The sequence below is a fragment of the Plectropomus leopardus genome, chromosome 11 (genome assembly GCF_026936395.1).
Source record: "Plectropomus leopardus strain MGB_pleo_1.0 chromosome 11, ASM2693639v1, whole genome shotgun sequence".
NCBI classification, from domain to species: domain Eukaryota; kingdom Metazoa; phylum Chordata; class Actinopteri; order Perciformes; family Serranidae; genus Plectropomus; species Plectropomus leopardus.
Genome location: NC_142186.1, coordinates 19,080,925 through 19,096,435, shown reverse-complemented (window position 1 = coordinate 19,096,435; position 15,511 = coordinate 19,080,925). Strand labels below are relative to the sequence as shown.

General features: G+C 40.2%; 1 protein-coding gene across 1 annotated transcript; it reads right to left on the bottom strand.

The window, feature by feature from the left end:
* Positions 1 to 2,099: 2,099 nt before the first annotated feature.
* Positions 2,100 to 13,974, bottom strand: nradd (neurotrophin receptor associated death domain). The gene is made up of 6 exons (XM_042490130.2): positions 13,569 to 13,974; positions 8,438 to 8,570; positions 7,906 to 8,259; positions 5,734 to 5,953; positions 5,463 to 5,605; positions 2,100 to 3,834 (listed from the first exon to the last, which is right to left on the bottom strand). Exons 1-6 carry the CDS (start codon positions 13,629 to 13,631, stop codon positions 3,521 to 3,523), a joined length of 1,227 nt encoding a protein of 408 aa, XP_042346064.2. The 5' UTR covers positions 13,632 to 13,974; the 3' UTR covers positions 2,100 to 3,520.
* Positions 13,975 to 15,511: the final 1,537 nt, after the last annotated feature.

The following is a 15,511-nucleotide window of genomic DNA, read 5'->3' as shown; positions in this document are numbered from 1 at the left end:
TTGCTTTCAGTGATTCAACTGTTCATTAAATTTTGCTAGAGATATTTTAACCATTTATCCATTACTTTAAAATATAACATTTATCCATTTTTAGGTAGTTCACTTTCCATTAGTCAAAGTCACTTTTTCAGCTTTACTCAGTAATTTAATTTCGATTGCCATGACACTTCACTTTAAGTTATGCACCATTTCCGTATAAAAAAAAAACCCTGCACACTCATCTTCGCAGTGTTTGAACTTCAATGTCAAAACCAAACTCTCCACTCAAACCATGAAATCTTACATCTAGACCAAACTTGCCTTCAGACACAAAGCCATGAAATACAGACACTTCAGACTATCTGTGAAACTCTGGAAGTAACTGTGAGATCACAGTAAACCATCCATTCAACAAAAGAGTAGAATACAAATGACTGTCAAATGGATCAGAACTGTAATATGATGCACAGACAGCATACAGTACAGCGGAGCAAACTGCTGCAGTGCATGAATGTGCTTTAAAGGGGACCTGTTATGCTTTTTGGGTTTTTCCCTTTTCTTCATTGTTTTGTATAGCATTTTTGTGCTTGTAAAATGTCTCCTGAGTAATAAAGCCAATGTCCAAGCCAAAGGGAGCTGTCTCTCTCCCTCAGAAGACACTGCTCCTAAGTCGCCTGAAACAGCTTGTTTGAGTTTCAGAAGCCGGGTTTTCATTAACCCTCAAATAGCACAAGCTGAAATTGTGAATATGAAATACACCTAATGGAAACAAGTACATTTTGAAAAAACTTCCATTTATTGCGAAAACGTTTTTACACTTGCACAAAGTGGTATTTCAGGCAATTCAAAGAAGCCATTTTTCGCGAAACTGCAATGGAAACACTTTTTTTCGCTTGTATAGGTCACATGATGCTATGGCTCTGGGCTTGTGGGTAGGAACTGGCTCCTTTGGGCATGATGCAGCAGCCGCTCCAAGAGGTGTTACTGCATCGTATAACTCCTCTGAACTCTGAACTCGAGTTTACTTCCGTAACTTGGCGATATCACAATGTAACAAATCGAATAGAATGTACATGTACAGCTGACCAATCAGAGCAGACCTGGCTTCTCAGGAGGCGGGTCATAAGCTCAAACTGTTTCAGACAGAAGTGCTGCAGCAGAGGACAGTATGAGACACATGACGTGTTTTTTGAACATTAAAGCCTCTTAAACAGCAGAGAGTAGATCACTCCAAAGTCACAGTAAAGAGTTGTGTGTAAATTACCTTTTCTCACCTCCGAAGGTTCAGATTACAGATGCTGCTGTGAAGTGGCTCACACTCGGATGCACTCTTTGCCCAGCTTCCCTCAATGAAATCCCATGGACATGATCAGCAAGAGAATCTCATCCGAAACTTTGTCTTGTCGCCCTTCCACCTCCACCTCCTCTCCTCTGTCCTCTTCCATTGTTTCAAAGCAGGAAAACTGACCCATGGCACGTTTATCGATCCAGGCTCTGGCTGGTGTGTGAACAGCTTTGAGTCTCAGTGTTTCCAGCTGGGTGATTGTGTGCTGATTTGACTCCAGCTGTGGTGACTTAAGTTAATGGTGCTGAGAAATGAGCACACGGTGCAGCCAGTGATAAATGAAGGCATTTGTGTTTGAGTTTTTCACAAACAGTTTAAGACATCTGAATCATGACTGAAAGCAGGGAGTAGTGTTTATAATTTAGGGGAATGGGTCTTTCTTTCGGTAGATTATGTTAGGATTTTTAAGTTCACAGGCCCAGTTATAGTAAGTAGGAAAAACTCTATTAATTGCTTGTTGATATCACATTTATCCATAAATTCTGTGTAGTTTAGTTTCCATTGAGATAGCTATGTTAACTCATTGCTTATTTTTTAGCAAACGATTAAAACATAGTACAGCAACATATTTAAGCATAACATTTTTTTATTTTGATTTAGGAGAGGGATACACAACTTTAAAAGGCTTTGTTTTATATTTATTTTAAATACCATCTGAACCTCATATCCCGCTGGGCTTTGAAAGGCATGTTTTCAAATCATCAAAATTACGTTTGTCAGAGCCAGAAACTGTGAGAACATCAAATTCCCATTGGTCACATCAGGAAAAGAGGGCTGACTTATCAAAGTTATTTATTAAATGAATAAAACTCTTACAAAAACACATTCAGGCATTCCATTAGGACATATATACAAAACCATACATGGCTTAAAAAATATATCAAACCATCTGAGAGCATCACATAGTGTAACTAGTACACTGCAGATATCCATGGTTCTCATTAAATTTTAGTTTTATACTGGAAATGGTGATGAAATAAATACAAAAGCAAGATGGAAACTTGGGCATTAATGTCAGTGTAACATTGTCTAGATTTTTTTTCTGTGTCTAATATGAGAAGTCAAGATGACAAAAACAGAGCTGTGTATTTTGAATGTTTGGAGAACAGATTCATGTCTCTCTTCAGTCTTCACAATTCAAAAATGTTCTCACTTTGAGTCATGACAATTGATCAATGACAATGATCAATTCAATACTTAAGATATTTACAATCAGAGATGATTATTAGGAAGAGCTAAGAAAGGTATTTTATGTTTCACAGAATGCTTCATTTTTGTGTCTTCTGATGAGATCTGACACATCTCTGGTGCATAATATATCCTCAGTGTAAATAAATACCAAGGCTATGCAGTGACTGCAGCAGAAAAGAAGAAAAAACAACAGAATAAGGCGACAAACTAAACAATCTAGTGAGTAGGTCCCATGTACACATTAGAAAAAGTCTTCTTAGCAACGGCAAGCATCATCAGGAAGGTTGTTCACTTGGCCATGTAAACCCTTATTTGGGTTTTTTCTCTTCTTAGGCGTGCACATGTGCACAGAAATGATCCCAAACAGGGAAAGTCACATCATGTTAGAAAGCAGTGTTGTTGGAAGGAACCACCTCCTTCTGGGAAAAAAGCAGCTGCAATACCAAAGTGGTTTCTGAAGTTGTGATTCATAAAATGAGGCTAGCTAGGCTAGAAACCTGATGATGTAAGCCGAATTTGTTAACAATAGCAAATTGAAGGCTGATATTTTGTCGAGCTGGCAGGGGATAAGTCTGATTACAGTCCAAATAACATGTAAACAGTGGTTTTTAGAATGATCACACTTGTGCAACATGTGTAAACACATTATTCTGTTTCCTGCCACTAACCAAACACCCACAGTAACCAGGGTTTGTGAGCATGTAAACAACATTGTAAATGTACTTATTGTTGTGTATGTGGCGGACACAGTAGTTGTAATCCAATGTGTGTCCATTGAGCAAAGCATTGGGGTTTAACCAGAACTGAAAATGTTGTTCCCTCAGGAAAGTGATACAAGAATAATTTTGGTTCTCTTCATAAAAACTGAATTTTAAGTGTCCAACAAAGCAATCAGGATCATCAGTGACCACCTCCAACAGTGACAGGTGTTGATATCAGAGTGCCTTCCTTGTCATTTCAATTTAAGTTCTTCACTCGAGTCTGTTAGTGTCCAACGAGGAGACATCAGACCAAAGAAACACCCTGCGTGGGGGAGTTAAGAGCCGCCACCACGTCTGGCCTCTCAATGCGGGCCAGTGCAGAACACAGCACTCCCAGACTGGAGCCTTCTTTCTGGGCCCAGTTAGAGAGGAGCGTGTGAGCGGGGGCCTCGCCACGCCCAAACAGGTCCAGCTGTTCAGGCTCATAACCCAGTGCTGCGCCCAGCTGCCTCCACCCCCGGCCCCCTCCCTCCTGCAGGAGGCGCTCCACCTCCTCCTGCCTGTGGGGGGGCAGGTTGATGTACAGACGGTTGTCCAACTTGCTGTCCCTCTTTGTGCCTGTGGAAATAACAAAAAAAAAAAAAATTACTCAGTGTTTGGCTATTTATTTTCAACTGATACTTCTTTTTAGAAATTCAGCATTTTCTTGTTGTGAAACTAGAAAGCTCCCATGTCATAATTTTTGTGGGAAACTTTGAGAACTTACAGATGTCCTCTGGAATTTTCTTGTAAAAAACAAACTTCTCTTTACATTTAGTGTTTCTTTCCAGAACAAACTGGATGTTTCCTTGAAGCCATACCAATGTGTTGAATGCATTTACTTCCTCATAAATACTTCACAAAGCCATTTTTAAGTATTTTGATGCATTATTTACACCCATGTTCACCAGCTAACAGTTTTCTTTGTTTTTTATTAGCACATTGCCATGTTTTTTGGTGCATTACTGCCCCTGACTGTCTGTCTCTGAAACAGCCTAAAGCTGGTGTGAGAAAAGCACATGCAGAGACGTCTTTGTGTCTTTGCATAAAATACAAGAGCCACAAAAAAACCCCACTGCTCATTTACACTGCTAGTGGTAAATGCTCCACTTTTAAGAAAAAAATAAGAAAATTTAGAGAGGTGGGACCAAGTCATTGTTTTGTAAATACAAGTCTTTGCAATCCTGAGTCAAGTCCCAAGTCCTTGGTTTGATTTTCTATCCAAAACATGGTAAAAAAAAAGCAACTTGGCAAGAAATGACCTGCATTAGTAGATAAAAAAAAATGTAAAGGAAAAATATCCAGAAAATCAGCACTTTTTTTCAGGTCTTTTTATTTTACTTATCATTGTTTTTCGGGTTAGGGTTAGGGTTTGTTTGTGTGATTTCCTAATTTTCATGTAATTTTCTTGAAAATTTTACTAACTTCTTTCTGTTTTTGGGTCATTTCTTCTTATGTTGATCATTGCCTTCAACCCATGTTTTTGAAAGAAATCGAGCCTATTTGCCCAGGTTTCAAGGGATAAAAAGCTTTTTAACATTTGCAAAACATTGTGCATTGGTATTTTTTGGTTACAACTTACTGACAGAGAAAATTACAAGTCTAACCTCTCCCTCTTCTTTTGGTCAAATGTACTGCCATTTTAATAAAATGGAAATACTACATTTACTTTAAAAAAAAAACCATGAATGCCTTTTTAATGTGTATTTATTATTTAAACAAATTTGTTGGAGGTTTTTACATCTCCTTTTCTAATTTGACCGGCACTTTTTGTATACTTCAATTTTTTGTTGATCACAATAGTTTCTGTACACTAAAAAAAATTATCTTTGGTGTATTTTTTCCAACCAGCATTCAGTAACAAACTTTAGTTTTTCATGGTTCTCTCCTACAACTTGACAGCCTTCAAAGTGGATCTGGGGAATCGAGTTTCGACGTGCTGAGAATGAAGCATAATTGTTAGTTGATTCAGGAAATGAATCTATTTGTGCTTAAGTCATGAGTCATTGGTGTTAAAATCCAAGTCAAGTTGCAAGTCTTTTGATTTTTTTTTAGTCTAAAGTCATGACATTTGTGACTTGAGTCCACACCTCTGGAAAATAGTGTTCTGTCCGGAAATTAATTTTTGTTTTTGTTATGCAATCCTTTTCTATCAGAAAGTCCAACATTATTTGACGTTTTATAATCCAGAGCTGTGTCTACCACACCTTTGCTTGGCTGGTTGTCTTGTAGGCTGTGAGAGTCCAGAAAAACACCGCTGTCGCTCTGAAGCTTCTCTCCCTCTGGAGATGCTCCCAACTCAGCTGCTCGGGCCTTAGAAAGAGCCTTCTTCTGTTTACATGATCTCCAGCTGAGAGCAGCAGAAGAAAACAATGTCAGTTAAAGTACCCACAGAGAGCCATTTCTTCTTCTAATCAATCTTATCACCGTTTATTACATCCATTTAGGGACTAGGACCCATCCTCAGTGAAAACTCACCATTTATAAGCCACATAAATAAGCAAACCCAGCACCACGGCAGCCAAAACAGACACATAAGCCAGAATATTGTTGCTGCCTCCCTCGTCCTGCGGGGTAAACTTGTTTGTTCCAGGAGCAGGACTGGTCTGCCCTTCCTCTATCCCCTCATCAACAACTGGCCAGCGGGGAGCATCAGACCCACCCTGAGCAGGACGAGACAGGATGTGCAGCTTCTTATCTATTGAGATTTAAAAGAGGGAGAGACGTGTCAGCCGCAGTATCGCTGCATCCACACATATGCACATCAGAAACACATTTGGGCTGCATAAATTAGGGCCTGAGATAATTCCACAGAAGCCTGTACGCCTGATGTAATGATAGCCTCAGTCATCCCGGTCTCCTGGGGTTTTGAAACCTTTCATTGCCCCTGTTTCCAGCCACAGTCTCCCTCCTGCGGTCTGCCTATTTTAGGATCAAACACTACACGGTACTGTGCTGACCTCTCAGGGGTCAAAGGTGGTAACATATGGACCTAGAGTGTGTACAGATGACCTTACTCCTAGAGAGCGAGTGTAGCCATATGGGAGCGAGCGGAGTAGCTGTCAGGGTCAGCAGCCTCCCTTGGCCTTCAGGTTTTTGGGGGCAGTTAACCTAAAGACCTGTCAGGCTCATACCAATTGGATTAGAGCACTTAAGTGGGCTCTTTTTTCACTGCTCATGTTTCCCAGCTCAGAGTGTTACAGCGTGTTCACATGAGGTGTGGATGCAGGTGTTGACCACATGTCTTCGTATTCTCATAGACCCCCCTCCCCTACACACACACACACACACACACACACACACGGCTATAGCTGTTATCTCTTTATCTCGTGCTATAGTCGCCTTCCCCTGGATTAAATTTTTGACAGATAAAGGGCGGCATTACGGCAACAGGCAAATCCCTTTAAAAAACCAAGACAGTTTGTCCATCTTATGACACTTTCCAATTTCCTTACACTTTGTGTGGACATTTTCTAAAAACTAGTCACAAACATATTGCTACTTTTTTAAAGGTAAAATAACATAACTTGTAACTTGTCTTAAATATAAGCATATAATGAATGTTAAGGACTATTTTCAGCATATTTGGTGCACTGCTAAGAATTTACAGCAGCAGAACCATGAGCACGGGATTAATTCAACATTAAAGAACAAATTTATCCCGCACATGACCATCTGTATCTCAGTTATTTACCCTGTATTACACTGAATTCTTGAAGAAAACGTTTAATTTCACAGTATCCAAAAAAAAGTTTTTGATGTACTGAAGTCTTAGGGGTCCGTTTTTCACAAAAGCAAAACTATTTCAAAACATCTGCTAAGAAATTCTTACACAACTCATACAGTGTAATCTAAGTCTCATTTATCTAGTTGTGTCCTTTGTTCCTCCCTAACATGCATTTTCGCCAAAACAACAATATTGAAAACTGGACTGAAAGTGAAACTTATCTATGCTGTCTTCAAAACCAGACTCCACTGACAAAACAGTCATTTTACTTTGGTGAACACAGGAGCTGCTGGTCTTCTTACTGCCCTGATCAGTTAGTTTGTATAACGATTAGACTTTGCTGAATCTGAACTCACACTTTACAACACCAACCACACAATAACAGACACAAACTTACTGATCAGGGCAGCGGTTGATCGGCAGCTCCCGTGTTCAGTGAGGTAAAATCACTGTTTTTGTCGGTGGAGTCTGGCTTAAACGTTCATTTTCCTTCATGCATGTGTTTGGGAAGTACTGAGTATATGACTGGATAAATGAGACACATGAGTTGTGTGAGAGTTTGTGAATGGATGTTTTGATATAATTTTGTTTTTAGTTTCTAGTTTTCATTACAAATTAAATGTAACATGGGGTGAGTAATAAATATTTAAATGATAATTTGGGGGGGGTGTTGAAGTATTTTTTTTAACTACAGTATCTACGCAGTTTATGGACAACAATGGAAGTCTATGGCACAAAGACATAAACTATATCAGGTTTTGGCCACAGAAAAAAAAAAATACTATTAAGTTTGTAGGATCAATTTATTGTTATTTTGTGTCTTTTAATGGTATTTCATTACAATAAGATAAACACAGAATGTCACCAACTTGTATTTAAATATCCAATGTATTTTCTCAGTTTAACTTTTCCTTAAAACTCACCCATGCAGAGTGTGTCAGAGTTGGGCATGCAGTGCCGGATCTCCACCTCGCTGTCAGAACACTGGGTGCAGGTCTGGCAGGGTTTGGTGCTAGGATGCTCCTCAGAAAATGTTCCCGGGCCACAGACCTGGCACTGCGTGTCTCCCTGTGGGCCACACTCCCGTGTAACACCCTCGCCACGAGTGCATTTGGAGCAAGGCGCACAGAGGTTATGACTGCTCAAAAAGAAGAAGCCATTGTCACACTCACATTGTGTGTCTTGAGTGGCAGAGCAAGAGGCCACCGTAGGAACGCTACGTGGGCACCTGCCACAGGGACGGCAGGGGCCAAGGCTTTCAAATGACGAAAACGTTCCTGGGAAACAGATAAGAAAATCAGTGCCAGTCTGGATAAACTCTCACAAATATCAGTGGCAATGAAGAGATGCGGTGCCATTTAAATCTTCCGGCCTCTCGAAGAGATGACAGATAATGATAAGGCAGGTAAAACATATTTCACATTGGTGCAGTAACATTAGATTATAATTGCTTACCCTGTGGGCATGGTGTGCACTTGGTATCCTCTTTCCCGCACTCTACCTCCACTCCAAAGCCAGCGGGACACAAACTGCAACACTGCCCCGATTCAGTGAACTGGCTGCTGGCACAGGCATCCCCAAGAGTAACCTACAGGACAATGCATGACAGTTAGAAACTAGATATACCACCATGCGGTTGCATGCCTCTGCACTCACAGTTTGCATCCATTTTTTGGATGATTTGGCCACATCTTCCCCCTGGCAGCATAGAAGATCTAAACAATCGGCACAGTTTCGAGGTGGAAACCCAAGGTTCTTAGTGTATGACTAAAACCATGTTTTGACCTTTGACCTTCAACTAGTAGTATCAGTTCATTCTTAAATCAAAGTGGACTTTTGTGCCAAATTTGAAGACATGCTTTAATGCCATCTTCAGATATTGCATTCACAAAGATGAGATGGATGCAAGGTCACAGTGACCTTGACCTTTAAAACCAAATTCTAATCCTCTCATTGTTGAGTCCGAGTGAACATTTGTGCCAAATTTGAAGGAATTCTCATCCCTAGTTGAAGAATCAACCGTCCTTATTTTAACACAACAGTCACCGGGTTCATTTCTTATGTGGTTATGAGGCAAAAAAATGAAAAAGGAGTTCTTTTTTTTCTTTGTCCAAGGAGTTCTCTGCCTTACACCACATGTGGGAAGAAAATCACACACACATCCTGCCCCTTTGCAATCGAAGAAGCGGGGAACTGGGTGAACTGAAAATGGCCTTTTGTTATCTTTCTATCTGCCTCAGTTTTCACCGTTAAAGTGCTCTGAGTCCTTATCTGCAAGTGGGTAATGGAGAGCCCAGCTTGAGTTATGACATGAGGGATAGATCAGACATTCCTAACGGCCTGAGCAGCACGGCTGGTGCCTGACAGGAGTGGCTGGCTTTAATCAGATGGCTTTAGACCAGTGGAAAGAAAAAGACATGAAGGGAAGGGTGAAGGAAAACACTCAGAAAGGAGGAAGGAAGAAGTAAAAAGAGCTTCCGCCCTCCCACTTATTCCAAATCAGTGCGAATGACAATGCGGAGCTGTGTGTGTGAATACAGTATGTGTGTGTATTTCTTAACATCAGAAAGGAGAGGGTGAGGGCTATAAAGGAGACGGTTTCGGCCCCAGGCAAGGGTGTCAGTTAGCCAAGGCTGCCCAGCATGCAAGTGTCTGTTTGGGTGAGAGGGGGGCCTTTGAAGTCGCAGGTGTGTCTATGGAGGTCAGTATTTCACTAACTCCCCTTCTCCAGGCTCTGAGCGACGGCATCTTAAACATGCACACATTTAAGGGAGATTGGCCCGCTCCGCCTGAGGGCTGACAAGAGCAAACAGATGTCTAACAACTAACCTCCTGCAAAGGGGAAAAGTAACAGCTAAACAACTCACTGATGTTTCTCTTTGTCTCTGAAGTCTGCCAACAAACACAGGCGACGTGTGCAGACCTGCAGAGCCTCCAACAAAAAGCCTACCAGACACACACACACACACACACACACACTGCTCCATGCCTCCAGTCGCAAAACACCCAAATGTTCCTCGCTGATACTACAGGAGGAACAGCTTTGAAACTGGGCTCACCCCGTTCCAGAATCAACAGGCAGTTTAACTGCGGCGCTTACAGAGGAGCCTGATGATATCTGAGCAGCAGCCGCAGAGCTCAGATCAGAGGTATTAGGCAGTCGGGGTGGTAGGATCCAGCAGGCAGGAACCAGCAGGATGTTTGGAGTTGGCAGACTGTGACCGAGCTTGGACCGTAATAACTTTTAGCACGGTGGCTTCCTGGTAACTCTGGTTGGTCCTCTCTTTGTGACAGATGGAGCTCCTCTGCTAACACTAGCTAACCTCTTAGCCCTCAATCTACGCTTTGATAAATATTCGGTGACAGAGGCTCTGTTTTATTTTTACCTCTGATTTCTGTCATGCGATGTGAGTCAGGGCTGGTGGACCTCTGTGAGCCTGCCTGGAGGGCAGGAACTGCCAAAGACTTGGCACTTCACCCACTGGTGCCCAGCGTACGATGAAATATTTAGTCCGTGCCCCACCAGAGATGAGTGGGAAACGGTGATCTGCTCAGTAGAAGTTTGACTAACTCATTATCCACTGTATAAACAGTATGATATAGTACTATCTATATGGATATCACTTGATGTTTACTGCTCTAACAAAATATTTGAGTGTGCCATTCATATTTATCATACATAATACTGTAATAAGTCAGTTGCTGTTTGATATCAAAATTAGATGCATGACGCAGGGGACGCGCCTACCTTAAAATTTAGAACACGTGCATTTGCCCCCCAGTAAAAACACGAAATTAATTAAATACATTTATGCCATAAATGGATGCAGAAAGGCACAGATGTAATGGGGGGGGGGTCAATACAGAGTAGTATCGCAATACTTTTGCACGCCAATCAATTCAATCCAATTATCTTTATACTTATCTTTATGTTTAATGTTTATTGTGATTATTTACTTTTATATTTTGCATCTGAGATCTCTAAGAAATGAAACTCCTTCATTCTGCTCTGCATGTAAATATATAGCAACATGGCAATAAAGCTGCATTGAACAGAATTTTGTGGCCTACTAAAATAATAAAATTCAATTGCTGTTCTGGACAACTGAATAGATTTTTCTGTGATAAAAATGATTGAAATAAGATGAACAGACGGATTTTTTTTAAATCTGTCTAATCTAGATAAAACAGATGTTGACAAAGTTTTCCTTCTGCAACATAATTTTAAGATGGAAAAAAGGTTATATATATCACTATATGTTATATATAATATATGTCAGGGTATCGCAATACTTTTAAAACCTCAATAACACTGTATCATAACTTATCATGTAAATCGAATCATACTGTGGGGCCTTTGGGGATCCCCATTGGTGCATAAAAATTCACAATGATGCAGGAAATCAGGTATTTGACACTCAAAGTTTATAAGACCCCCCAAACCCCTGTTTCATACTTGTGCCCTACTATGTTAAAACAAATCCAACACATGGATTGGACAAAATTACAAATAAATCCACCTCATAAAACAAAGCATTTATGCGTCCTTTTTTTTATGCTTTTTCACTTGGGGTCAAATCAAAGTACTTTAGTGGTACATAAATCAATAGTATCCTACTTTGGTACCATATCCATATTTTTAGCAAAGATTAATTTGCATGCACCAAAGAATATCCAGTCTTATCTATTGCCTTGAGGGCAAAAAGTCTGAAGGAAAGGGGGGCTGCAGTTGCTTTTTCCATTTAGGTAAGAAGCTGCAATCTGAAGGGATTCCCCAGTGAGAACAGACGGACCACCGAGGAGAAAACTGCTTTCAGTGGGGCTCTCAACGCCACGGCTGCCGGAGTCACTCAGTCATCAGGGATCTCTCTCACACACGCGCACACACATACACACACACACACACACTTTTCATTTCAGCCTTCTCTGTGCCTAAAACTTTGTCGGTGCCCTTTTGAAGTGCGTCCACTTTAGAAGGCACATGGGCTGGAGTTTCCACAGTTAATCTAATCTGCGTGAAAAATAAACACACAAAAGGATGCTCACTCCCTGTGAAGACAACGACCCCATGAGCCTGTGACGGCAGCAGACGGAGGTCTTTCAGCAGGGACGGCCTGAGCTGAGGGAAAGTTGTCAAAGCTGCTCATCCCATCCGTACTGATTACTGTCATTAGTGTACAGGGAGCATAAGGGACAAATTAAAGGACACAAGTTTCACCCAATACTATGATCTTAAATCAAACAAGATAGCACACAGTGAGCTGTGAACCTTAAATCTGCTGATCTTCAGCTCACACCAAAGAGTTAAGAGGTGGTTCAAATTTCTAAATGATCCAGAAGTCTGCCCCCCCCTGAAATCTGCTTAACTACTCTATGGAAATTCAAATGACTGAGGTAACAAACTCAACTAGACCCCCACTTACACACACACACACACACACACACACACACACACACACACACACACACACACACACCACAAACTGGGAGAAAATTGTGATAATTGCTTTGCTCCGGATATCCAGACCCCAGCTAAACTGAGAGCTAGGCCACATTTTCACCAGAAATAAGCAACTGATAAGGAAACATGTACAGGCAACAGAGTTAACAGTAGCAGTTGTGTGCTTATATACTGTAAAGGACAGCAGGCGTTTGCACTAATTCATCTAGTGAGTATTCAGAGAATCATTTTCCAGCACAAACTCTTTTCAGTAGCCTAAAGAACATTAAAGTTACTGTTTGTTTGAGAAACGGCATCTTGGGTTTCAAAAAGAGCCCTTTGTGTTATCACACCCTCACTAATAGCAAAGAGATACACATCTTTTTAAGAGCTGAAGTTTTATCTAAATACTTTGATCTAACAAAAGTGCTTTGACTCAGAGGAGCGTGTCCAGACATGACTACAAGCCCCATGGGCTTTTTGAGCTAGAGGACTGTCAAATTATTGTCTGCAATTCTGGAGGCAGGGGCCTTTTTTTTTAAATTTTTTTTTTTACATACTGATGCCAGCTTAATAACATGCTATCAAAAGCCACTGAAACTATAATTTGTTCATAAAATACATCATTTATCACTGTGTGGGTGCATAATCTTAGTTAATGGTGTGCTCCTTTGTCTGGTCTGATGCTACAAGTTCATTCACTCAGCACATATTTGCAGAATGTTTTGTCAAAGTCTGCATCAGTGTAGGTGTACAGTAGGTAGGCCACAGTCCAAGACAAGCAGCATTATGGCAAAAATAAGCAGCATGACTTCACTTTTGTTTGAGACTAAAACAGAAAGACAGGATGAGATTTAATCTAATGTCTCCTCTCACTCTTTCCACTGGCATTTGGCAACTACAGAATGACAACAAACACATTCACCCAACAGGGGCCGTGAGACACAGCCTTAATGAAACATGGCTCTGCGGTGCAACACAGATTTCCTCTGGGAACAATGGTTTAAGACTCAGCTCTGTGGTTGAAGCTTACAGAGGATGCTATTATGATGACGAGGGTGAGAAATAAGAAATCAGCACACTGCAAAGGTTTTTAAATGGTGGAAATAGTGTGTGTTAGCAAAGAAGTGATGAACTGTTACTTACTTTTAACATCAGAAGCGCGCAGATGACAAACGGTCTCATGTCTGCAGTCTCCAAAATCCTCATCGACTTCTAGCAGACAGATTGATGCGTATTTTCAGCGTGCAGCCCGCAAAAAAACGCATGAAAAGTGTCATCAAAACTTCCGGTTCTGTAAGTCTAAATGTGACATTCAAAAAAAAAAACTTCTTATAAAACGAGATGGTTCCGAAAGTTCGCTCATAGTCCAGTAATGATTTGTTTTTACGCACGGCTTCAGATGGCAGACTGTAATCCGTGTTTCTCCTCTCAGCGCCTTTCCTGCTGATACCGTGTGAGTTAACACAAAGTTTCTTCTGTTTCAGCTCGCAGGATGCACAAACTGCCACCTCTCTCGCAGCTTTGTAGCAGATGAGGCAGGAAAAGCTCCGGCGAGCTCTCCGGGGCCTTTTCTCCTCCCATCTCCTCAGCTTTCACCGCAGCCTCCTGATTGGTGCATCCCTGCGACGCGCTGCTGGAAACTGAAATGTAATGGAAGAACTGCGATCAAGTCTGTCATTGTTACTGTATGTGTGAATGTAAAATTACTGTTTTACCCCCAAACCTGCTGGGATAAACAAATAGATGGAAAAATTTAACAAACAATAGCTTTGAGTATGGAGGCCCAAAGGGTTCAATACTGAATGAATAAACGAGACATTATAGAAAAAAAAAACATGAAAAAACACTGTACTGTACTTTACTACCCTCTACTCTCTACCGTCTTCTACCTTCTAAAGTTACCATAGCTGAGTTACCTTACAAATTAGGCCCTAAATGCAAAACATTAGCTTAAACAAATATATTGCACTGTAATATATCAAACTTCCTATCAATATATAAAAACAGTGAAAATACTGCGTACACATTAGTAACAGTAATGTTAATTTGTAATTGTGTAACACCCAACAGTGACCATTTTGCTCATGACACTTTTACTTATAATGGAGTATTTTTCACCGCTACATTGTGCTTAAGGATCTGAAGACTTTCTCCATCACAGCAAAATATAAGATATAAAAGTATATATATTATACTTTATCTAGCCTATTTATACACATAGATGTCAAAGTAATGTGGTATTATTGTTGCTGGAAGTGGCAACAGACACTAAATATATTTACTCAAGTATTTCACTTACACACAGTTTTGAGTTACTTGTACTTTACTTGAGTACAGTATTTCCATGATACTTTATCATGATAATTCAGAGGCAAATATTGTACGTTTTGCTCCACTACATTTATGACAGTCTTACTTTGTGGATTCAGATTGTTAATAGAAATATAATCAACAAATAAATTATAATGTCGTATCATGGATTAAACTGTCCAGCATAATATAATAATAATCATAATTTTCTACAATGGACCATTCTGCATAATGCATACTTATACTTTCGGTATTTTAAATATATTGTAATGCCAATAATTTTACACTTTCACCCAAAAATCAGTTTGATTATATGGCTTTTATGTGTTACAAAGAATTATTTTTACTCTGTTGTATTGCTACTTTAACAAAGAATTATTTTTACTCTGTTGTATTGCTACTTTAACAAAGAATTATTTTTACTCTGTTGTATTGCTACTTTAACTTAAGTTCATAGTCTGAGTCGAGCTTCCACTGCTGGCTGCTGAGACGTCATGAAAGAACTGGGAAAAGTCCATGATTATGTTTTTAATTCCCAGAATTAAAATGTGTAAAAACAGATTTTCACATTAGGGGTTACACTTTCTACCATATCCCCACATTAATCAAAGTGAAAAAACATATGTGGATTTGAGGATAAAAACCCTCTAAAGTGGAGTTTTGTGACACTGTTTTACAGCCACTTACACAGAGCTGTGATCAGTTGTTATCAGAAACAAAAGAAAGCACGTGAATCAAACAAGATGCTCTGAAGAAGAAGCACATGTTTGATCTCA

Bases quoted from the DNA above. Each gene is read 5' to 3' on its own strand.
- nradd (XM_042490130.2), bottom strand. From the start codon at position 13,631: ATGAGGATTTTGGAGACTGCAGACATGAGACCGTTTGTCATCTGCGCG. The intron at 8,260-8,437 runs GTAAGCAATTAT...TCTGTTTCCCAG, and splicing joins GTGCACACCATGCCCACAGG to GAACGTTTTCGTCATTTGAA. The intron at 5,606-5,733 runs GTGAGTTTTCAC...TGCTGCTCTCAG, and splicing joins ATTTATGTGGCTTATAAATG to CTGGAGATCATGTAAACAGA.